We start from the raw sequence: 25,311 nt of genomic DNA, 5'->3' as shown, positions 1-25,311 counted from the left end.
TCACACTGGCCTTTTTGTCCGGGCCTGGCTATATCCCTCTCAGGCCCCTGAAGCCTCTGTAGGTGTCAGAAGGTTGGCAGAATATGTCCACCTCACAATCCTCTGATCCAACACCCGAAGTTCTCAGCTCAGGCTACAGTGACCTGAGTGGCCAGGAACCACCTCAATTCTGGCAGGATAGTCAGTAGGTAGTCCAACTGATGGTTAGGTGGAACTTTACCTATTCCAAAACAACTTCAAGTGGGACAGGTTTAGCCATGTCTTTTATGAGTTGGGGCTGGGCCTGTTGCCTTAGCATCTTCCAATTCTAACCCTCAAGATCCTGAGTTACGTATCAGAAATTGACAGGGCAGAGTCCTGGTCAGAGTTTCTGGCCTCTATGGCTTAGGCCTTGGCTAGTGGATTAGAAGGCTCCACCCAAGGGTCTGTAGGACCAGGAATCTCACTACCTTAAGATCATACCCAGCAGGGGATGAGGAGGGGCCAGGAGCCCAGGCACAAGTGATGGATGAAAGAACTTGGAATGAAGGAATGAGGTAATAAGGGTCAGCTACTCTTCACCTGTTGTTGCCTCAGAATTCTTAAGACATTTCCCCCGCCTGTTGCTGTTTAATAGGGTGGACAGACTTCTCTGGTCCCATGATACCTGTCCCACTCAGTCTACAAGTCCTGCTGCTGCCCTATAGGCATGCCCTATCCTTCTGTCGTCTGGTGAACAGTCTAGGTTATGGTCCAGGACACTGCACAGAATTAAGGGCAGTTTCTCTGGGCCAGTTTCCAACATGGTCCCACAACCTGGTCACATGAAGCTTGGTGGGGATAGGTGTAAAAGCTGCTGCAGTTATCAGGCAGCTTGAACACACACCTGTGTCTATGGCAGGCAGGTGATTGGAGTATAAGGCAAGAGCCCTCTGTACTACCCTTGTCAGGTTTTAGGGTGATGCTAGGCAAGGCTGCTTTTTCGAGGAGTAGAAGAGTCTGTGATTACATCTTCCCACCCACACCTAACTCAGGCCTTGAAAAATACCCAAGAGCTCTGAGCCAGTCTGTCCTAGGGATGGGAACTGTGTTTTCAGATGGTCCACAGGAAGCAGCTATGAGCAGTAAGTAGGAGGGGCCCCAATTCTTAGCCCAGGCCAGTAAACACCCATGCATGTGGGCCCTGCTAAGGACCATAGCAGATGTCTCACAGAAAACAGAAAAGAGGCCTGTATTTCACCAGTCACTCCAATGGCTTAGAAAAGTCCATAGTCACTTGGGTGTTGCTGTCCAGCCTACAGCAGGTCATAGAAGTAATCCAGGCCTTGGCCCAGCTCCCAGATGGAGACCCCGACGCCCAGCTCCCTGGCTAGCTCCAGCCGCACCTGCAGAGACTGTGGGCAGACAGAGGTGTAGGCACCTGCTCCACCCACTTTCTCACTACCCCCACAATGTACCCAGAATTATCCTAAACATGGGGGCAGTATGTGGCCTAGACTCAAGACCACAGGACAGACCTCCAATGCAGATGGCAAATTATGGAATAATGGTACCATTGATATCATCTGGCCCAAACTGTCACCCCCACCACAGTGTTATGGTTGACAGTCAAAGCACGTGGCACATACCTTCAGAGTTGGGTAGAAGACAACATGCCTCCCTCCTCGATTCCTGCAGGAGAAATGGGACCATGTACCCTGCCTCTGGCTAAGCCCAAGGGCCACACTATCTTACCACCAGGGTTAAGCTCCACCAGTCCTGGCCCTCACTGTTCCCCACCCCCACTGCTCCCTCACCAATGTCCTCCCCACAAGGCTTACTGCCTACAAATGGTGGACCACAAGTCACTCACTTCTTGTACTCCAAGAAGTGCTCTGCAGCTTGGCTGTCCCATACCACTCGGGGCCTGTGGTCCTTCAGCGTCTGTATGTACCTGGAGAGATCAGGTTACAGGTGTGAGAACTAGTCACATGCCCTAGCCCACCTGGCCCCCAGCTTCTATGTGGCTGTAGCTATCACAGAAAGGGTCAGGGATACATTGTCCCTAAAAAGGTTCATAGACAGCCAGCAGCACTCACCAGCACTTGGGTGGTCAAGCCTCAAAGTCCCACTGCACACAAGTCCTGCACTACGAAACAGCACTTTTTGTGAGCGTCCTAGTAGTCAGCACTCAGACCACCTGATGCTTTGCTCTGCCCAGGGCCCAGATAATAAACTATTCGGTGTCTAGGCTTCAAGTGCTCTACCAGACTATGGGCTAAGGATTACAGGACAGTGCTTTCTCTAGGACAGTGGGTGGAAACATTGGCTTTCATAGGCTAAGTCTCCCAGGCTTTCCTTTCCCGGGTGGATACTGCTGCCTCATTTCCAGAGCTGCAGTACTGCTGCCCTGCCCTAAGAAAGGCTTGCTCTTAACTGCTGGGGCCAGGAGGACCAACAATGCTAGGAGAACACACAGCACACAGTCCTGCCATCACATGCTGCACACCAGAGACCAGAGCAGTGTCCCTACCCTATAGGCCATGGCCACAAGCACGTTAATAGATGTCTCTACTCTATAGGCCATGGCCATAAGCATGTTAATAAATGGCCTGGGAGATTCTCCTCTGTCTGCAGCTGGGAGTCTGCAGGTAGAGTTTTCCCTGGTTCAGCGGGCACAATTAAGACCTGTTGGAGGAGAATGGTTACAGTGTACGTGCAGCTGTAGCCTGAAGTGGAAGGGTCTTCAGGGCTATTAGCCTACACTCTGAGAGAAGGCACAGTGGGCAGCAGAGGCTCCAGCATGTTGGTCTCTGAGGCATGGAAGCCTCTAGTATGTGGGGGTTAAGGGAATGATGGAGTAGCAGAGAAGTTGCCTTCTAAATCTGAGCTTATAGTTGTCTTAGGCTCCTGACAAAAGGAGGCTACAGTGCTGGGCAGGACAGAGCCCCAGCAGTACCAAGGTATTTTGGAGACTTGAACAGCTGTCATCTTGTCCAGTAGTGCTCCAGAGAGTATCCTTGGAGAATGGCCTGGGCCTCATGGCACATAGAATGGGAGCTACTGTGCAGGTATTAGGGCTTCCTAGACACTGAATAAGACATAAGGAACAAGGTATGGTGCTTAGGAAACAAATAGCCCTAACTAGACAGCCTGGCTCACAGCCACCTCTCAGCCTTGCAAGCTTGTGGTCACAGTTCCACCTCCCCATAGCACTGTTGTCCTCTCTTCCCCTCAGACATCACTCCAGCTGAGCTGAGCTGGTTCTTCAGTGGCACAGCAAATGAAGGCACGGTAGTCCTGGGAAAGGCGGGGCAGTGACACCCCACCCATGGCAGTAACCGATTGGCTGCACTAGGGTTCTATGGTTCTGCACTTATTGCTGAAGATAGTCTCATTCTGTTGCCCAGGCTGGACTCTGGCTCACAGCCCTCTTGTTGAGTGCTAAGATCACAGGCCTGCATTCCCACACTAGCTTTGTTGACAAACTCAGCTTGCTCTCTATGCAGCACCATATCTTTCTGGTCTTCACTGGTCCCTTCTGAAACTTATCAAAGGCAGGTGACTATTCAGGAGGGGTAGCACCCAGGAAATAGTAAGGGGTTTGTGGAGCTCAGCTCCCTGAAGAGGATCACCAAATACTACTTGGCCACCCAACTCAAATGCCAATGAAGGTACTAGTATGGTTTGTGGCTTTCCACCCAGGGTCAGCTGAGGCTCTGGAAGAAGCTGAGATGTGCAGGGCATAGGGCAGAGGCCCACAGGGCTGGGGGCCCTTTGGGTCTGTGGTCACACACGCTGCTACTTATGGAGACTTTTGTGGTCACTCTCACAAGACCTGTAGCCTCCTGGGTCTCTGCCAGTATACTTTTGAGAGCTGTGTCCCCCTTCTCAGCTAGTGTATGTGTGTATATATGTGTGCGAGTGCTTGACCCCACAGAAGCAGATGTGACCAGAAGGACCCTATGCCTCCTTTCAGCATCAACCCCAGGAACTGCTCCTCTAAGCAGGTTCTGAGGACAAAGAATTGAGAGTCAGGTCAAGGTGTGAGAAAAAGTCAAGCATGACTGCTCTGGGAACCACATGTAGCTGCCAACTTGTCAAGAAAGGGGGCAACAGCCAAGGTATGTGCCACCACCTCCTGTGCACACCTCCTGTCTAGGCTCACCCATGATAAGCTTGTTACAGAAGTCAGTCTGTGCCAGGAGGTGGTGGCGCACACCTTTAATCCCAGCACTTGGGAGGCAGAGGCAGGCAGATCTCTGTGAGTTCAAGGCCAGCCTGGTCTACAGAGCGAGTTCCAGAACAGCCAGGATTGTTACACAGAGAAACCCTGTCTTGAGAAAACAAACAAAAAAAGAAGTCAATTTGTAAATGCCTAGAATGGGCACAGGACAGACAGACACTCAGACTTAACAGCAGAAACCAAGGCCATGGCTTGGAGCCCTCCAGGGCTTTACGTGACTCCTGAGGAACAGCATGTGAAGGACAAGTTCCATCTGAGGGCCAGGCTTCCAGGTACAACAGCAAGGATTACACACAGCTTTCTGAGCAAATAGGATGCCAGGAGACATGCAGTGACAGGATAAAGGAACCTTTGTGAGAGGATGGAGAGGCACAGAAAAGGTAAACAAGCCCAGAGGATGGCATGCAGAGCTGGCCATGGGCATCACTTGAAGTCTTCAGCAAGGTACAGTAAATATTTAAGACAGAAAAAGCCAGAATGCCTACAGTCAGGAAGATCACCTGAGTCTAGGGGTTGGGGCCAGTTCAGAGACGCAACACCGACTTCAAGGAAGGAGAATTAAGGACTAGGCATTTCCCTAAGCTAAGAAAAGCCTCAAACACGCAATAAATTATTCCATTTTCATGTAACAACAGGCAAATCTTCAGAGACATGACCCAGAGTGGAGGTCAACAGGAACTGGGAAGATCAAGGCATGACTAATAAGGGGTAGAAGGCTTCTTTGGGGAGTAATGAGATGTTTGGGAATTAGAGGGAATTATACAATTTTGTGGATATATTATTTACACACTTTGAAATAGAGGGGTACAGCATATGACACAAGGCCTCAGATGAAAGGGTCAGGGATACTGATGGGACCTTGTGTGAAAACCTACCTAAATACTTTCCAGAGGAGCTTAGAGTACCAGGGACAGAGGATGCCTTACATGTTTCCAGTAATAAAAAGGTTCTCAGGCCTTCCTGGCCTAGAGTCTAATGAGTCCACTGTGATACTGTGATTAACACACAGGGCCAAGGATCAAACTGCTCAGAGACTGGGAAGGAACTCCTAGTCTCAGATCAAATCTACAGTGGGACCTCAGTCTCCATGGTAGGGCCTAGAGTGATAACTCAAAACAAGGTTCAACCCCACACAGCTGACACCATGGCACTGGTCCTTTCTAGTTCAGCGGTATATGGATCCCTGACATCCCACTAAACCCAAAATTCCACTAGGAATTGACTACAGCTAGACACACTGCCAGGTCAGTACCAACAAAAGCTATGTTGGGGGTAGGCTAGAGAGATGGCTCAGCAGTTAAGAGCACTTACTACTCTTACAGTGGACCCAAGATTGCTTCCTGGTACCCACACAGTAGCTCATAACTGTTTGTAATTCTAGTTCCAGGAGTTTTGGATCTCTTTTCTTTTCTTTTCTTTTTTTTTCCAGACAGGGTTTCTCTGTATTGTTTTGGAGGCTACCAGTCCAGCCCGGCCTCGAACTCACAGAGATCCGCCTGCCTCTGCCTCCCGAGTGCTGGGATTAAAGGAGTGCGCCACCACCGCCCGGCTTGGATCTCTTTTCTTTTCTTTTTTTTTTTTTTTGGTTTTACAAGACAGGGTTTCTCTGTTTTTGGAGGCTGTCGGTCCAGCCTGGCCTCGAACTCACAGAGATCCGCCTGCCTCTGCCTCCCGAGTGCTGGGATTAAAGGCGTGCGCCACCAACGCCCGGCTTGGATCTCTTTTCTTACATCTGTGAGCACCAGGCATGTACATGCTGTACATACATACACACATGCAGGCAGAGCACTCATACATAGGGGCTGGAGATACGGATGAGCAGTTATGAGCACTGGCTGCTCTTCTAGAGGACTAGGGTTTAATCCACATGGCGACTCAGAACTGTCTTTAATTCCAGTTCCAGGAGATCTAGTGCTCTTTTCTGGCCTCTGTGAGCATCAGGCATGCATGTGGTGCCCAGACATACAAGCAGGCAAAATATCCACACACACAAAATAGTTTTTTTAATTAAAATATAAATAGGTAAATCTTTTTGTTTTTTCAAGACAGGGTTTGTTTGTGTAGCCTTGGCTATCCTGGAATTAGCTCTGTAGACTAGGTTGGCCTTGAACTCACAGAGATCCACCTGCTCATTGCCTGGTCTTTTCTTATGTTTTATTTTTATTTTATGTTCATTAGTGTTTTATCAGCATGCGTGTCTGTGTGTGGGTGTTGGGTTCCCTGGAACTGGAGTTACAGACAGTTGTGAGCTGCCATGTAGGTGCTGGGAATTGAACCAGGGTCCTCTGGAAGAACAGTGAGTGCTCTTAACCCAAAAGCAAAAATTTTAAAGCTAGGCTGGAGTCAGTCCTACAGGACAGGAGGTCGGGCATTTCCATTACCCTGATCTGCCCAGGCCCAATTCTGTAAGCTCAGTCCAGAGGGAGCCCCATCATTTCCCTAGGGTATCCCTCACATAACACCCGAGCTGAGGGTCAACTCCAGAAAGGCCTTGAGCAAGGCCAGTGTCATAGACTGACCATGCAGAGCTGGCAGGTGACAGAAAGCCTTTTTCTTGGACTTGCTCAAGAGGTCTCCTAAAAACCAGGGCTGTCAAACAGAAGAATGAAGTCACATTATTTGCAGGAGAATGGATGCTATCAGAGATAATCATTTTAGTTTAAGTCAATCTCAGAGAAGTATTATGTTTTCTCTCTCCTCTCTCTCCTCTCTCTCTCTCTCTCTCTCTCTCTCTCTCTCTCTCTCTCTCTCTCTCTCTCTCTCTCTCTCTCTCTCTCTCACACACACACACACACACACACACAAGCAGAAGCCAAACTGTCTAGGGGTCACAAGACTAAAAAAGCAGGCAGAAGGGGTGAGGAAAAGGAGGATGAGGACAAGAAGGGGAAAATGCTCAATATACAATATATACATTTAAGAAAACATTTTAAAATTCACTTAAAAAACAGGGGCTGGAAGCAGGTGGTGGTTGCACACTCCTTTAATCCCAGTACTCAGGATGTAGAAGTTTGGGGATCTCTGAGTTTGAAGTCAGCCTAGTCTACAGAGTGAGTTCCAGGGCAGCCAGCCAAGGTTACATAGAGAAATCCTGTCTCAGGAAGTGAAAACAAACAAACAAACAAAAAAATAGGGGCTGGAATGATGGATCAGCAGTTAAGAATGCACAGAGTGTTCTGCTCTTGCAGAGAACCCAAATTCGGTTCCCAACACCCACACTGTGTGGGTCACACCAACCTGTAACTCCAGCTCCAGGGGACTCTTATATCTTTGACACTTGCATTCATATACATATAATTGAAAATAAAAACAAATTAAAAATTAATTTAAGGGGCTGGAGAGATGGCTCAGTGGTTAAGAGCACTGATTGTTGTTCTAGAGGACCTGGGTTCAATTTTCAGCATCCACATGGCAGCTCACAACTGTCTATAATTCCAAGATCTAACACCCTCACATAGACACATACGTAGGCAAAACACCAATTCACATAAAATAAAAGTAAATTTAAAAAATTAACTTAAACAAAACAGGGCCAGTGAGATGGCTCATGGGTAAAGGTACTTGCCACCAAGCCAGATGACTGAGCATGATCCCCAGAACCCACACAGTGCAAGGAGAGAACCAACTTCTGCATGTTGTTCTCTGACCTCCACACAAGTGCCATGGCATATGTGTGCTTCCCCATCCCAAAATAAACTCATAAAGTTAAACACAAAAAAGCAGGCATGTGTAAGAGGGTTTGTGATGGGGAAGTCCTGTGTATATGTCAATAAAGCATTGTTGGCCAATAGGGAAGCAAGATAGGTGGGACTAGGAGTTGAGGAGGACTCTGGGTAGGAGAAACACAGGGAGTCATGATGTAGCCCGCCAGAGAAGTAAGATGTCCGGACCCTCTCTCCGGTAAGAGAAATACTTAGAATAACAATTATGGAGTGAATACTTAAGTCAGAGATAGCCAGTAAGAAATCAAGCAAATGGCCAACAGCTTCATAATTAATACAGTGTCTTGTGTGTTATTTGGGGACTATAACGCGGCAGAGCCCAGGTGACTGGTGGGGGAAAAACCAAAGCGGCTGGCAAGGAAAAGGCTTCACTCAACAGGTTTGGTCAGAATGTTCTGGACATGTTGACATGCACAAAGCCAGTGGCAGCTGAGCAAGGAGGGGTTCAGGAAGGTGGGCCAGGATCTCTCTTGGGCCTTCTAGGTGAGAGATGCATAGGCAGGATGGGTAGGAATGAGAACCATGCTGCCAGGTCCCATCTTTGTCTGGTTTCTGTCTTTGCCATAGTTAGTAGCTTCTCACCACAGGACACAAAGTTATATGCTGATAATGGAACTCGCACTGGCATCACAGGGTAGAGATGATCATTAGCACCAAGGTTGGCCCCCCATTTGACAGGCTGCCTGGACCATGATGACTTCCAAATGTATCACAGGATAATTACAGCATCACCATGTTGGGAGTATCAACAGCCCATGCTGGGAGGATCCCACACACTTCCTGGCCAGCTGGCCTTGATTCATCATATCACCAAGTAAACTATGGCTCATTGCTAGGATGATTCTATGGTCTGGAGGCAGGGTGGAGCCAGGGGACACAGCTCATGGAATAGAAGGGAGGAGATAGCTGTCCAGTAAGTGCAAGAGAGCCCATGCACTTGATCAGCTTAGCTATTCTCAGTCAGCCAAGTGAGGGGACAAAGACTGGCACCCTGAACCTCAGTTTCTGCTATTGTGAGGCGTGCCATAACTCTAAAGGCAGGCAATGAGCAGGCCATTCCAGAGTTTCACTAGGAGCCCTAGTCACACCAAAAAGGGGCACTACTCTGCGGATCCCACCACAGGGCACAGATGGTCTGCCTGGCTGGTAGAGGCAAACACACCACAGCCACTGGCTTGAGTGAGGTGGCTAATCACCTCTATCTCAGGGCCTTGGCTCTATCTACACCTGAGCAGATGGTTATATGCCTCCCATGGAGAGGACTAGGGCTTTGTGCTAGAGGCTAAGGAAAGCTGGCAGATCATCCTGAGACCCTGCTTGGATTCTCACAAAAAGGGCAACTGAATCCTAAAGAACTGAAGAAGCTCACCTGCATCTCACACCAGGTCATTATCTTCCCTGATGGGGCATTGGTAGAGGTACTCATGGTGACTGACAGGAAGGGGCTGCATCCTGCTAAGCTGTGTTGTTGAGGAGCAGCTAGACCCTAGTCAGTATGTCCTCTAACACCTTCCCCTAGATTCTGGGGCCTAGATGCCTGGGGCCTAAGGTACTGCAGCTGGGTCTTGTCTCATGTCTACCTCTCTTATCTGGAGTCAACTCTACCAGAGGGGCTGGACCACAAGAGGGAAGAGACAGTGACCCATGGCCCCATGATCCCTGTGCCATCAACCTGAAACAAATTCTGCTTTGGGAAGAAAAGTCAATGAAAACCCTTGTAGAGGCCCTGTTTATGACAGGCCCCTTGACCCCACACACAAATCTAAGAGAATTTGGTGGGTGAGCAGCAGGAAGGGTTGGGCCCTAGATAGAAGGAAGAATGAGGTTGACACTCAGGGTCAAATGGCTGCTGTCACTGGTGGGGTACCAGGCAAGGGCAGGTTTGACAGCCTCAGAAGTAAAGCTGAGATGCTCAGTGGGGTTCAGCTTTCAGAGTGTGAAGACTAATGCCAAGCAAAGCCAACAGGTGCCTAACCTGCGATGCTGCTACCACTGACTGTCCACCTATGGCCAACGCCTAACCAAAGGTGGCTCTGACACAAGAAAGCGCTAGAGCTGGAACTAGAGCTCCCTTATGAGACCCATCATTGAGAACAGGACATGTGCAGGCCTGTGGGCTGAGTGCACTTGCACACAGTAGACCTGGCTACCCCTACCTAGGACCAATTCTGGGCTCAGGCTGTATGCAGAGAGACTCTTCCTTGGAACTCCCTGGTTTCCCACAGCACTCTGAAGCCATCCTGGTCAGTGAAAGCCACTTAAAAAGCCAGGGTGCCCCCATCCCAGACCTGGGGACCTCGAGGGGAAGGAACCCTTTACCCCAACACTGGTTGTCATGTGACGCTTGGAGTTTGAGAGAACAAACTAAATAGAAAGCATAAGATTTGGGAACCGGAGCTAGCTCAAAGGCTTGAGGCATGAGGATTGTCCTGAGACAGAAGCCAGCCTAAGCTACAGAGTAAGTTCTGGGTCAGTCTGGGCTACAGCGTATGACTATCTCCAAAGCAAGACCAAGGATAATGAGATAAGAAGAGGACATGTGGTTTCTGTGAATTTTGGCAGCAGGGACAAAGAAGGGCCACAGTATTGGATTCTTCCTGTCTTGCCACCTTGCTTGCACACACCCCAGTGGGAGGAGACTCACAGGATAAAAGGATGAGAGCTTTGCACTTTGGAACAACATGGCCTGGGAGGGGACCCTAGGAACAATTTCACCAGACAGCAAACAGTGTGTATGGGCTAGGAGCAGCAATTTGCTTTACCCAAGGCTCAGGTCCAATTGCAGTTGACATGACATCAGTAAGAAACAGAAACTTGGTGCCAACATCAGAAGGGGAGGCAGAGGGTGAGGGGAGGCTCTGAGCTGAAAGCATAGCACTTCCAGAAATAAGGATGATTATCCCCAGATTCATGCCCTGCAAGGAGAAGACCCCACAGGACACCCCCAAATAGGAAGCCTACTCACCCTGTGGTCCTAGAAAGCTGAATTCTGAGTCAAGAGTGGACACCACACAGCTGAGGCGTGATCATGGGGTTGCATAGGGGAAGCTTCTAAGAGATGGGGTAAGAGGCAAGCATAGGAAGCATCACAGGAAGGGATGAGATGTCACTGGGGGTGAGGAGAGATCAGGAAGGGTGTTCTGTGAATCTGAAAGCCTGGAAACAAGTGAGTAGCCGGAGCATGCCCATTCAGGGGACTTTAGAGTCCTGAGCCAGAGAGCTCCCAAGCAAAGGCTCTAGCAGTCGCCAAACATAAAACTACCCATGGGCAGCAGGGTCCGTGGAGCATTCTTGCTCTCTCCCTGCAGGTCAGCCCCATAGATCAGAACCAAGGTAAGGGGCACATGCTCCTTGATAAGCACCTTGAGGCAGGAGTCAGTTGTGCAGGGCCAGTGCTCTGGCTGCTCTGCAGCCACAAGGATGGCTGTGTGAGTAAGTCTGGCTGGTTATTTATTCCAGCCTTGGGGAAGTGGCCCTGCTGAGTAGGCATCTATACTATTGCAGTCCTGGCAAGGTGAGGCTGGGCAGGCAGCATCTTTCTGCACAAGCAGGCTGGCAAAAGCAATCAGCTGGCCAGGCCTAGCCCCAGGAAAGCACTTTCTTTGCCTAATTGCTTCCCTTGGGTAGGCCCATGTCCAGGTTGGAGCATACATGCTCTCATCTTGCCTCACAGGAGCCATTAGCAGGGTGAGGAATGAGAGGTAGTGCCTTCCTTCCTAGATGGGCAAATCCTGATGGGCCAGGAGGCTAAGAACAGCCTGTGTAGATATGTGTGTTTGAAGTGGAGCAGCAGTAGTCTTCACCTGTGTGGCAACACATATCTAGTTCCTGTCACACACATCTTCAGACATAGGACACAGCTATGAGGGGCTGACTTCCAAACAGTCTACTGGAAAATAGCAGGTAACCAGCCACCAAGGCCTTGACCAGCTTCCCACCTTGTCGGCCCCATGTGCAGGTTCCTTCTCAGTCAGCACCCCTGCCCTACCTTGTCTGCTATTAGACCTCAGCCAGCAGCACTGTGGGCCAGAAGAACTCAAGTCTGTGATGAACCCCTGATGCGGAGACCAGTTGTGTGGATACAGAAGCGTACAGGTGTGTAGGGAAGACAGGACTCCCATCCACAGCTTTGGAGCATGGCCCACCCTATTGCCTCACCATGGAGAGACCAACTGAAGAGGGGTTGGATGAGAGGCAGTCTCAGCTTTGATGAGTGTACCTCCACAAAACACAGACAACCAGGGGCGGCAGAGAAGTATTCCAACTTTCCCACTTAACTGCAAGAAACTCCCGGGAAAGCTGCACCCAGTTTCTGGGCAGCATTTTCCCTGGAAAACTACTAGGAAAGTGGGTAATTTAAATGTCTTCTCTTTGTTTGAAATAGGGTCTCAGTACGTATCCCTGGCTAGCCTGGAACTTGCTACATAGATCATGCTGCCCCAAAAACTCGCAGAAATCCACCTGCCTCAGCTTTCCAAGTATTGGAATTAAAGATATGCACTATCATGCCTGGTTAGATTTCTAAGCAACTAGCTGATAGCTGAACCCAGAACAAAGACCCTAGATTTGTAAGAATACTAAAATATCTAGCATTCAGTCATGAAGTTCAGTACATTTAACACCCTCAGAGGAGGCTACACAGCAGTCCCCACCCCCTCAGTGAGAGAGGTCACCAGTGAAGGCCAACCAGTACTGACCCAGAAGTCAGGATTCACAAAGGCAGACCTTGAGCACCACCACAAATGGATCCATAGAAATGTAAAACAAGAACTAGAAAACTCACAGATGTGAGACAAAAAGAAGCGGGGTGGAGAGGGAAGACAGCAAGAGAAAGCAAACAATCAAAAGAAAAACATCTGAAGTCCAACACATCTCAGGAGCCAAGGGGCAATCTAACCAGGCCAGCACACAACACATACATTCTTATCTGAGGGAGTGGAGAGGGAGGAAGAGAGTAGAAGAAACTACCAAATGCTCTCCAAACCTGGTAAAAAGTGTAAGTGTGGCTAGGCGATGGTGGCACAGGCCTTAAATCATAGCACTTGGGAGGCAGAGGCAGGTGGATCTCTGAGTTTGAGGCTAGCCTGGTCTACAGAGGAAGTTCCAGGCCAGCCTCCAAAACAATGCAGAGAAACCCTGTCTCGAAAGAGAAAAAGAAAGTGTGAGTGCACAGTCCATGGAGAGCTCAATGAACACTGAGCACAGGTGAAACCGAAGCAGCTGAAACCCAATAGCTCGCTCTGAAGCCTGGTGGGAGTGGGGAGATAAGTATCCAGGAAAAGCACAGGGAAAAAGTAGAAGCAAGTCTGTAAAACTACAGAGATGCTTGGACTCACACTAATAAAAACACAGAGCCAAGATGTTGGAAGAGACCCTCAGGGGAGGAAATGATGGGACCAGAAAAAGAGAAGCCAGTCTTGGCCAGGTCCACATGACACGGGGCCACCCAGAGAAACCATGCACTAAGCCATGTCGAACCCAGCCAGTTATGTCCAACGCTCTCCCCAATGGCAGGACAACTGCACAATGGATGCAGATCTTGGCTATGGTGCCAGCACTGTGGGGGAGGTGCTAGCTAGCCCTCATAGGCCTGAGGTGTGTGTCCAACAAAGAACGGAGGTTTTCTGTTCAACTATCTCAGACTCCATAGTCTGCAAAGTCCAAGAGAACCTACACCCTAACCTTCTTAGTCCCAGCTTTTCTCCCTTTTTCTAGGGATTGAAACCCACACCTCTATGACTGGCCACATCTGGAATGTGACCTGGAGGGCCCCGGGCTCACCTGGGCCCAATGACAATTTCACGGGCATCCTTGGAGGCTGCGTAATCCATGCCATAGAAGTTCAGCCCCAGGAGGATCTTGCTTCGCCACTGTGACTTGGGGTCTAGGACCTGGACACAGGCTCGAATCCATGACAATGGAGCATTAGGGCCAGGCCTGCAAGTTCAATGAAGAATGGGGTCACTCTTAGCAGCTGGCAGGAAGCCCTGTGTCTGACTCCTGTCCAGTCCTCTTATCAACTTGGGCCCATTTCCTTCTGTGTTATGGCAAATGCCTCTCAAGAACTGGAGAGCCAGGTATAGTGGCACACACCTCTAACCCCAGTACTCAGAAGAGGCAGAGGCAGGCAGATCTGCGAGCTCAAGGCCAGTCCAGTCTAAATGGTGAGCACTAGGACAGCCAGGGCACACAGAGAAAACCTATCTTTAAAAAGAAAAGAAAAAAATCAGTTGGGAAGAAGCTTGACTGGTGGCACACATCTGCTATAAGTACAAGGCTAACCTCGGCATAAAGTGAGTTCGAGACCAGTCTGGGATATAAAATGAGACCCAATTAAAAAAAAATCAGCAGCTAAGAGCTGATACTGCTCTTGCAGAGGACATGAGTTCAGTTCCCAGAAGCCATACCCAAAGGCTTGTAAGTACCTATAACTCCAACTCCAGCAGATCCAACACCTCTGGGCTCCTTGAGAACACACACACATGCTTATAATACCCCCAAAAAGAGACACATGTATATATAGTTAAAAATAACAAAACAAATCTTAGAAAAATGAGACACTAAACACATTACATTTTTTTGTTGTTTTTTGAGACACAGTTTCTCTGTGTAACAGCCCTGATTGTCCTGGAACTCACTAGGCAGACCAGGGTGGCCTTAAACTAGCAGAGATCAGTCTGTCTCTGTCTCCTGAGTGCTGGGACTAAAGGCATGCACCTCCACCACAGGCCCACATTACAATTTTTTTTAAAAAGGGGTAGAACCATAAACATATCATTGAAGTACCATAGGCAAATTGGCCTAAGCACTTTTTGATGGGACCCACAGATGTCTTGAATGGTACAGAGTACTAATGTATAGCCTGCCCATCCCTAGAGCAATAGGAACAGGTCTAAAATACTGGGCAAGGAAAGGTCAGTGTAGCTGGGGCCAAGGCCCAGGAAAAAAAGACGTAGCAGACATACTATGCCTTTGTCACTGGTAACAAAGTTCCACCCAAGGAGAGACTTCCCAAAGAATCACCTCTCCTGAGAATGGGGCAGGTACAACACCATCAGATTCCATCTGGCATCATCCAGGTGCATAGAAAGTGACCGTCCATCTATGCTGAGCTACAGAGACCATAGGCATATGTCTGCTTGAGAGACCAAGATATCTTCCTGAAGACTCACTGTTACCTACAGTACCCTACCAGCCCATACTCACTGCTGTGATGTGGAGTAGTCATATGTCATGAGGCTGAAGCCATCTAGTACAGGGGCCAGTTGTTCGAACTCCTTGTGTGTAAACATTCCCAGCTGGTCAGTCCTGTTAAAAGACAAGCACACCTACCTTGGGTTACTAGGTATAGCCTTTGCTAATCAGTGTCAGCTCAAGCATGCTGTCTGGCATCCCTGCCTGTATCCCTTCTCTTCCCTCTAAGAGGAGCCTGGGCTACTTTCCCTTGGGAAAAGAGGCAGTGTACTATTTGGCTGGGGCTATACACACTCCAGGTCCCCAGTTGCTAGGATGAGGGCTGAAGCCAGAGATGTCCCCATTTCCTTGCCCCTAGAAGGCTCTGAGAGAAAGGGGGGAGGCAAGAGCTATACAACATACCTGGGATCCAGCCCTGTGCAGAACCATCCCATAGTGGGAATATAGGAGACAGGATAGATCCATGGAGGTCCCTGTTGTCTAGATATGGATACGCAATTTCCCCATGGCCCCAGGCCTTAGCCTTGTAGTATAACAGTCGCTCTTACTCCTGCTCCCAATCAAATGGGGCCCAAACAGCCAATCTAAAACATGACAAGGGCTCTGTAGTGGCTAGAATGAGAAGCACCCCTTCATATATAATATATAGGCTCATATATTTGAATATTTAGTCACCAGTTAGTTGAACTGTTTGGGAAGGATTAGCAGGTGTGGTCTTGTTGGAGGAGGTACATCACTGAGAATGGACTTTGAGGCTTCAAAACCCTATACCACAGCAGATGGAAGATACTGTCTACTTTGACTAGTCCTTGTCTACAGTTCGCTCTGAGCTTCTGGCCTAGGGTCAGAGTGCCCTGGCAGCCTGTCATTTAGCACGGGAAGAGGTTCTTCTGGAACCTTCAGAGAGGATCCATGCCCCCTCCCTGTGCAAGGTATAAATGTCTATGCAGATTTATCCTCCCATTGCTAGATGCCTGCTTTCTTTCATGGTGTCTGGGGGTTGGCTGATACCGCTGAAAGACTTCAGGGATAAGTGTTCTTTCCCAGCATTCAGTGAGGATCCTTGTGTGAGACTTTTCCAGGTGTAGCTGCTCTGCTTGGAGCTTTCTAGGCCTCAACAGCCTGTTCTTGCCCAAAGGCTTCAGCCACACCTTTCTGAGCCTTCCTCTGATTGTACTGCACAGCCTTTTAGGAAGAAAGGCTATGCAGAAGCTGTTGCTAGAGCCATCCTTCCTCAGCCTGTCCTGCCTCAGAACCCTGGGAAAGCTGGCCACTAGCTGTTTCTCTTTGATCACAGAACCAGGACAAAAGAGGAACATAAGAACAGCTTGTCAACAGGCCACACATGGCATGACTTCCAATAGACAGAAATTACTACTCATGCTGTAAACCTCATGTCCTGAATTAATTTCTAAGGGACACAATATAACAAAACACATCACTGTCAGTGCCTGTGTCTTAGTGCAGTGCAGGTAATAGCAAAGAAGGAATCCAGCACCAGCAGTGAGACTCTTTTAAGTGCCCACTAAGTGCTTAAGACGGGGTGATTCTCAGGCCACCTTATCTTTCCAGTGATTAGTTCCTCTCTTCTCCAGAGATCAGGATTGTAATGACACTGAATAAAGTCACATACTCCTTTATTCAGACATTCTGCAGCTAGGGAAAGAAGCCCAAATGGGTGCTGGGGTACACAGTACAGCTGCAGCCTGCAGAAATTACTCATAACAAGCCAGGTGTGGTGGTACACACCTTTAATACCAGTGCTCAGGAGGCAGAGGCAGGTAGATCTGTGAGTTCAAGGACAGCCTGATTTACAGAGCTAGTTCTAGGACAGCCAAGGCACACAAAGAACCCCTACCTCAAAAACCAAACAAATAAATAACAGCAGTTTCTCATGAACACTGAGAGCTAGTGAGAGCACACAGCTATGGGCCCACTCAGCTATCACCTGCAACCCCGGGGAAGACAGAAGGGCTCTTAATCACACCCCAGGGCCACCTTATCTAAGAAGTGCAGCACCCTTTCCTACTCGGGAGAGTCCAATACACAAAACTTTGTCCCTTATACTTCAGCTAACAGAGTGTGTGCCTCCCTCCTTCAGTGCGCCATTAATACCATCTATAGATGGCAGCTCCACATTGGAGTTACAGCCAGACAGAAGGTGCAGACTTGTCCCACGGCTTTCCTCTGAAACTTCCTGCCCTTGCCCGTGACCCCAGCCTCCTCTGACTCCTATTTTTTCATGCCCTTGGGTGGTGAGCCAGCTCCCTGTCCAACTTCTTATAGAACAACCAAGTGGGTGGTTTATTGCAGGCTTACCCTACAGTCAACAGTCCTGATTGCCCATCTTGCCTGGCCTTGTTGTTCCTATGGTCTCTGTAATCAACCTAAGAGGTCCCAGTAGGTAAAGAAGCCAAGTAAATGTAAAGAGCCGGTTGGAGACTGACCCGACATTTACCTTGCCACACCTCTCACCACTACTTTGGACAGTATGTTACTGGCCCCTGAGAAACACAAGAAGCTAGCTACAAGCAGACCTACCATCTCCTATGGTAGGATGGATAGTGTCTTGCTGGCCCCTGCAGGTTTGGGGATCTAATTAAACTAGGTCTTCAAGGCTGCCACTCTGCCATGGTTTTTATATTCCTGAGTGCACCCAGGTGACCTTGGAAGAAGTGTTTAAGGTCAGCATGCCTGAAGAGCTGCCCAATTCTAGGGCAAGACCCCCAAGACTCTTCAGTGTTGCGGTAGCCCAGCTGGAAGCCAGCACTAGCGGCTCTGACCTAACCTGACTTTGATGACAAAAGATATAAGTGAATTTTCATTTGATGACTAGAAGCCACCCCCGCCCCGCCCTGCCACCCACACCAGAGCTGTGTCTTCCCAGAGCTGCCTTTGTGAGGTGAATTACAATATGACTGTCCTGCTGAAGATGCAGGGAAGTTGCTGACTGGGCTTCCTTCTAGAGGTGACTTTCTAGCAAAGGGTGGGGGAGGACAAACAAAACAAAACCCACCCGATGCCCTGGAGTAGTACCAACAGCCTCCACAGAAGCCGAGGGGTCTAGCACCCCACTGCATTCAAGGCAGAAGGGTTTACCCCCAAACCCATAGCTCCTCAACCTGCTCAGGGCGCTGCTTCCCCTTGGACTCTTACTGCCTCTTAGTCCACTTTCCAGTCATTTCAGATGTCCCTCTCCCTCTGGGTACCCTCAAGAATCCCTTTCCCCATGGCCAAATAAGGTAAACTGTGTGCCTCAGTCACTGCAAAGGACTGGGACCTTGGGTAGCACCCTAGCCCTGACCAGAATCTGAGGGCAGCTTCCACAGCCTCATCAACTGCTCCAGGCTTTTGAACTGTCTACTCCAAGTTTCCACACAGCTATGGCATGCCAACCAACATTATACCAAGAGATCCAGAAACAAGCACCTGGCGGAAGCAGCTGAGACCACAGCTCTGGAGACCCTTCTGAAAGACTTTGGCCCCCTGACTGCCTCTTCTCCCCTAGGTCTGTAAGATAGCTTGTTTAGCTGAGGAAGAAAATAGCCACTCTGCTACACCCTCACCAGCCTTAGGCAAGCTCAAGGACCAGGGTGTCAGATAGTCTAAATGCTTCACACAAAGAAGATGCAGCTTGGAGAATAACACAGGCCCCAATCCCCAGACAAACCCCTGACTTGGATTCCTCTCACTGGCAAGGGTAGGGTCACTGAGCTATAGGTGCAGATCCGACCTGGGATGGACCAAGGCAAAGATGGATACCTCCTCACCTAGCATCCCGTGGTCAGTTCAGCAGACACAGTAAAGGAAGGTGCTAGTAGGGAGGGGTTCTCAGAGCTGAGGACCAGGCAGGAATGAGGAGTATCCCTGGGCAACACCAAGCAAAAGATTTAGGACGAATAAAACAGAGCCCTACCACACACATAAAAACATAGCCTTCTAGAGGCATGTTGAGTCCCAGGCTAGCCAGAGCTACACAGTGAAATGTTGTCTCAAATTTTTAAAAAGTGATGAGTTAATGTAGCGCCTGCAACATGCTTGGGCAGTTGACATGGACACTAACTGCTAAAGACTTACCCCATGTTACCTAGTGCTACTAGAGCTCACTCCTGGGCACAGTGGCAGACTGCCCTGATGCTTTCCACTTTCCAGCTCCCTAACTAGAGGTTCCAGAACCCATGGCACTCTGGATCAGGACTCCTGGGATGTGTTCAACAGTCCTTACTAATGGGCTGAGAGCTGAGGGAACGTTAGGGAGAAAAGTGAGGCAGATATCCAGGCCATTCAAATGACCTTGGAACCCTCAAGTTTGGGATACAGAAATCACCTTGAGCTGGTGGGTCTTAAGTGTTGAACTGCTTGAGTAGTATCATCTATACTACTAGTGACAGGTGGCACTAGGTGATACAGTGGGTCTCCAACAACTAGTGTCTATATCAGCTGCTTAAGCACCTTGCAAATGCTACATTAACTCAAGTCTTTTTTTTTTTTTTTTTCCTTTTTCGAGACATCTCACTGTGTAGCCCTGGCTAGTCTGGAACTTGCTATGTAGACAAGACTCCCCTTGAACTCACAGAGATCTGTTTGCTTCTACCTCCCAAGTGCTTGGATTAAAGGGATGCACCAACATTTCTTTTTAAAAGCATCCATCAGCCTGCCAGTGATATACCACAGGCCCTGGAGGCATATCTAACCACATCCAGCTACTGTTATTTCAGATAGCGGAAGGCTTACAGATGACCAGAGAGAAGGATGCTTTCTTTTAATGTGTGGGTCAGGGAGCTCAGCATCCATCTGAGGGACTAAAGGCCAAACAGGGCTGGCCATGGAAGTTAGTGGATACCAGAAAGATTCCCAGAACATCCACCCAATAGTTCTGCCTCTTCCTCCTGTACCATACCTGCTATGCCCCAGGTCTACCCTCAGGTGATTCTGAGTCTCCTATTGCCCAGTATTGTTATTTCTAAGCCAACACTGGTGATTTCTGTAAGATGTTCAAGGCTGAGGAGACATGGGAATCCAACTGCCTCGGTTCCACTCAGGTTACTACATCTTGTCCCAAAGGTTCTAAAAGAGCTGCCTCCAAGGGCTGGAAATGGTAAAGAGCTACAGTCTGGATCAAAGGCCCAGGTCCATTCAGTAGCCCCAGTTGGCAGCAGCTTGCCTAGTTATAGTCTACTATGCCATAGGCACTGAACTAAGTGCCTCAGAACCCCAGAGACAGATAATGAGTCAGCTGCAGGTCAGTTTCTCCCACCCAACAACCCAAGCAGAACGTAAGGTAATTAGCATACAAAGATCCAAAGATTTTTTTTTTTTTGAGAGGGGAGCTCATGCTGATGAGAGAGGAGGGCCCTTGAGTAACTGTTTTCCAACCTTAGTGTGTACTTACCCAGGGGTGACAGCAGGTGGGATGACCAGAATGGCCAGCAGCCTGGCCTGGTGCAGCGCCTCAGCCAAGTGAGTAAGCATGTGGATGAGGCCTCTGCAAGAACCAAGAATCAAGGTTAGCTCAGGATACTGTGGGGCTCCCTTGCACCCTCTGCTTCAAGAACATAACAGCTGAAGTCCCAGCCTTAGGCCCTGTTACAGATCTACAAGCCCCTACACAGGGTTCCCCACACCACCCTTCAGTGAGAACCCATATAGGGACTGAATAAAAGAAGACTCTGGACCCAAGATGAGCCTGCCTTTCATTGTACTTGGGTATCCCCAGAGAACGAGTGTTTTTGGGTCACTTAAGGGCCTAGAACACTGACCCAGAGGAATCCTAGACACCTTCAGGCTAAGGAACACCACAAAACACTTTGAGCAACATAGCAAGTAGGGGCCCTGAGAAGGAAGATGGGGTAGGACACCTGGAGTAGATACCAGGAGAACAGGATGCAAGAGGTGAGGGAACAAAACAGGAAAGTGAAGGAGACAGCTGGCAGTATAACCTGCTTCTCTCTGCACGTGGCCTGGGAGCCCACTCCTTACCCCTCTAATGGACTGCCCATGACATGTTCCACACTAGCTGCTTCCCTAAATGTGCAACGTTCTACTGTTGTTGTGTAAAGGTCTTCCCTCCTTCTTGTACAGCTAGACCCTTGGGAACAACTCCATTGGCAGACACCTTGACAAGTTCTACACTTGCAGGGCCAAAGCTGAGTGCCCTACTGGCCATTAGACCTGTCCCTAGTATATCTCTGCAAACAGCATCCTCTCAGTGACCAACCACTGGACAGCAATGGCTTCAGTCTCTCTGATGTGGCCCAAATTGATCTATAATTTTTCAACCTGAGTATCAGTGATTCTAGTGTGACAACTCTAGCCATGAGGGGCTAAGGGCACTTAAGTCCCAACTGTCTGTCCTTTGGGCTGGTACACACTTTGCAGGTTGCAGGTGGCAATACAAGTATGATGCAAGGTTTGGGGGCAGCCCATTCTCACTTCAGTGGCTTGTTACCTACCTGTACATCACTTACACAGGTGGACCAGGAGAATGCTGTCTGTGGAAGTGCCAGAAACCCAGAATATGGAAAGTCAACCCCACTAAAGAGGACCCTTCTCCCTGACTGTAGGATGAACAGCAGGATGATCTTGTTCAAGGACATACAAGACCTAAGGACTATGAGGTGCCTAAGATTGCTCCAGGGGCTTTCAGAAGACAAGTATGAGCCCACCTCATCCCTCTCAAGGGCCCACACTACAGTTACTCTGGACGTAGGGACTCTATAAGAGTACCCCAGAGTTCTAGTGGGACTGGCAGCAACAGTGTCCCCATAAAGAGTCTGAGTCTGTGCCTAGTAGTGGCCAATGCATGTGACCAGAAGCCACTGAGCCTAGCTTTAGGGCTGGTACACTGGGACAAGACCAGTTTGGGGTGGGGCACAGAAAACAGGAACTTGGTTAGCAGAATCTCTTCCACATTACTGAGGGACCAGCATCTTCCGGAGACAAGGTGACCACAGAGCTGACATACCCAAAAATCTACTGCTGCCTCCAATGGCCACCACTTCCTCTGTCACTGTTGCCATCCACACTTTGGGGAAGATTACTACTATAAGACCCATGGTGTTTACTGAGATGAGCCCTGGAAATGGAACTAATTCCTGATTAGGGCTGGTTAAAGCCAGACTGCTGCCCATAGCGCTACCTAGTTTATGGGCTCAAATTAACTGGTACTTCATGGGGATCAGGGGTTTGGCTCCTTCCCTGATGACCCTTTGGTGGGGGAACTAAGAAAAGCAGCAACCTAGGCAGGGCCTGTTCTCATAGGTACCTGAAACTAGGTGGTCCTGAAGGCTGTCTGCAAAGCCTCGCCTCCTATGTCTAGCAGCTTCTGCCTAAGAGCAGATGATTGTGACAGACAGCAATCTGAAGAAAAGTCCTCAGAGATGAGTCACACAGTTCCTTGACACATCCACTATGCTCTAGGAAAGTTGGACAATAGGCTGTCTCCTGAGACAAAGAGTCATGGGTCCTACCATCACCTTGGATGAAGGGCAAACACATTAAGTACCAGACATGTTGACTTAGCTCTTCAAATCCAAGATAGACACCTATCAGTCAGTGAGAGGTAGGAAATGGCAACCAGAGCTGGAGTCTCCTTAAATATTCCCGTTGTGTTTTACCACAACCAGGTTCATCCTTGGGGCAGTATCCAGTGGAATCAGCTCTTTCTGCTGAGGAGCCTGGCCACTACCTATGCCTCAGGCCAATCACTACTCTACAAACAGCTCTTCACTGTCTCCTGAGCACAAAAGCCCATGTAGGTTGCTCCTACCTCCACCTCTCCTATTGCAGACACTAAAATTCCCACCCCTAGACCTCCCTATCTGATATTAAAGATCCAATGGGAGCCCAGACACAATGTAGCTGTGTCTCGCTGCCTACTTAACGTGCTGAAACACAAAATGATTATAGCGAATCTCTGATTTATAGATCTATAGTCTTCAGAATTAAAAGAAGGGATGGCTGGCAGCAGAGCCAGCTTGTGGGGCCCTCTGCCCAGCAAGGACACAAAGCTGGGCCTGGAGATGTCATATGGTTGATAGTCTGGGGCACCTAGCCCTCAGGTCAGAGTTAGGATCTTTCAGGGACAGTGCCAGCAGAAGGTTCCCCAATAACTCAGGAACACACTTCTCCTGCTGTGGTGTCCCCTGGGTGGGGTCTCTCACCAAGGGCAAAGCTCAGGCACACCTGGCTCTAGGCATACCTTCCTAGGGCTCTCAGAATGGAGGGTCTGGACATCCCTTCATCAAATGACCCCTTCATTCCCACCCCTCTAGTGCTTCATCTAAACCAAAACCTCCCTTGAAGACCACAGGAGAGTCGTGTGGGGATGTTGCCTCCAAGTGGAAAGAGTTGAGACCTACAGCCTTCTGCGAAGCTTCTAAGAGCAACACAGGGGAGAGAGAGCCCAGAACCTTGTGATACAGTAAAGGTGAAGAGAACTGCTCAGCCACTTCTGAGCTGTGGCTTAGAAAGCATAAGTGGAACTCCCGTATGCAGGAAGAGGAAGTGGAGCTGACTCCGCTACTGCCCAAACACCTGCTATGGGCTGCTCAAACCTCTACTTGAGGGTGCTCACAGACAGCACCAGACCTTTGCAGGGCAAAATGTTCTCGTGTCATCCTCTATAGGGCAGAACTCCCAATCTGACAGAGCTAGAAAAGGTAGCTGTTTCAGGTTTGCCAAAGAGCCTGAGCTAAGGATCAAGGCGGGGTCATTCATTCCTCAGTGCTGTGGTCAGCCTCCAGCTATGTTGGAGGGTCTGGTACTTTCCTACGGTTCCCTCCCTTCCTGGCTAACTGGAAAGGTAGTAGGATCATGTGAGTTTAAGATGTGTTATCTGCTGCTGGTACTATGGTAGCAAGGAAACGTGAGGGTCTTCTGCAGCCTCCCCCAGGGGACTACTCCCATGCTCTTGGACATTCTTTCCCCAGTAGACACTGTGATCATCATACCCCAGGTCTTGGCTACACTTGCTCAGCCTCTTTTCAATGTCCCCGGGAGTTTCCTTTGTGTTCAGTGAGGAAATCTCTACTTGGTCCAAGCTGAACATCTATAGCATAGACCTGGCCACCCTTTTCTCACTCTTGGATGAGGATCTCCCATTTCCTTTAGCCATTCAGAAAGAGCCTTGAGATTAGCACAGTGATGTGGTCAGGACAAGCTGTCTGCCCCATGGCTATTCCTGGCTTCTCTGAGTAGGCCTCCACCTTTTGCAGGGTCCCATCCCCCACCCCAGAGACCAGATACTGAGGAAGGAAAGCCCTCCCAGGCAGATTCCCTCTCCCTTGGTCCTTCCTCTGGCTCCTCCAAACATAGGGGCCAGAAAGAGACCTAAGCAGCTACACACATTCCCACTCACACATGCTTCTGGCTCAGCAACTGGCTCCAGACTTCCACCACAAAACCGTCAAAATGCTGGTTCTGAAAGAAACGGGCAGTGAGAAGAGATGGGAATCTAGGAGAAGACAGAAAAGATGCCACTGGCTCTGCCGACATGGCAAAATAGCCCATCACTTACTCATGAAGCAAGACCTAAGTCTGCACTACACATTTGTTAGTTCCTCTGAAGCAGGCAGCATGGGGAGGAGATACCCATAGTAGTCACAAGGACAGAGGTGTTCAGCGGCCCATACTTCTCCACCCTTACAGTAGCCAGGCATACTGACGGGCAGCAGGGGTGGGTCCACACGAGGGAGAGTTATGGGGTTTTAGCCAAAGGAAGCTTTCTGGCCCTAGAGAGAAAAACTATCTCACCTTTGGGACTCCCAAAGCTATGAGCAAGAGGTGGTACAGCCTGAGTGGGGCTTATGCTATCCACCCTGGAAGACACAGGTTGCACAAGAAATATCCATGAAAAAAGTCAGACAAGAAGAGCCAAGTCATTCTATCTGTAATCTCAGCCCTGGAGGTAGAGGCTGGTGGATCAGAAGTGCAAGGCCAGCCTCAGGTACATAGTGAATTCAAAGATAAGTCTGGGTTATGTGAGATACTGTCCCAAAAATTTTAAATAAAGAAAGACCACTAAGTTACTTTAGCAGGTAATGGCACTTTCTACCAGGCCTGAAAACCTGAGTTTGATCCCTGGAATTCACATGGTAGGAAAGAATAATTCCAGCAAGTGGTCCTCTGCCCTCTATAAATGTGTTGTGCCATTTACTCTCTACACACATGCACACAAAAATAAAAAATTAT

General features: G+C 49.1%; 1 protein-coding gene and 1 long non-coding RNA gene across 2 annotated transcripts in view; one reads left to right on the top strand and one right to left on the bottom strand.

The window, feature by feature from the left end:
* Positions 1 to 1,186: 1,186 nt before the first annotated feature.
* Positions 1,187 to 25,311, bottom strand: part of Chid1 (chitinase domain containing 1) — a 37,215-nt gene continuing 13,090 nt past the window's right edge. Inside the window, exons 7-13 of the mRNA XM_005064196.4 lie at positions 24,479 to 24,540; positions 20,513 to 20,605; positions 15,133 to 15,234; positions 13,708 to 13,863; positions 1,832 to 1,912; positions 1,608 to 1,650; positions 1,187 to 1,373 (exon numbers count right to left, since the gene is read on the bottom strand). Coding sequence (XP_005064253.1) covers positions 1,275 to 1,373; positions 1,608 to 1,650; positions 1,832 to 1,912; positions 13,708 to 13,863; positions 15,133 to 15,234; positions 20,513 to 20,605; positions 24,479 to 24,540 — 636 coding nt within the window. The 3' untranslated portion in view covers positions 1,187 to 1,274. The remainder of the gene's footprint in view (positions 1,374 to 1,607; positions 1,651 to 1,831; positions 1,913 to 13,707; positions 13,864 to 15,132; positions 15,235 to 20,512; positions 20,606 to 24,478; positions 24,541 to 25,311) is intronic.
* LOC121142157 lies at positions 8,064 to 12,305 on the top strand. The gene is made up of 2 exons (XR_005879133.1): positions 8,064 to 8,104; positions 11,885 to 12,305. It is a non-coding gene; the product is annotated as an uncharacterized LOC121142157 (long non-coding RNA).

This window comes from Mesocricetus auratus, unplaced genomic scaffold, assembly GCF_017639785.1.
Source record: "Mesocricetus auratus isolate SY011 unplaced genomic scaffold, BCM_Maur_2.0 Super-Scaffold_4256, whole genome shotgun sequence".
Taxonomy (NCBI): Eukaryota; Metazoa; Chordata; class Mammalia; order Rodentia; family Cricetidae; genus Mesocricetus; species Mesocricetus auratus.
Note: the sequence above shows the minus strand (reverse complement) of the source record. Positions and strands in the feature narration are given on the sequence as shown.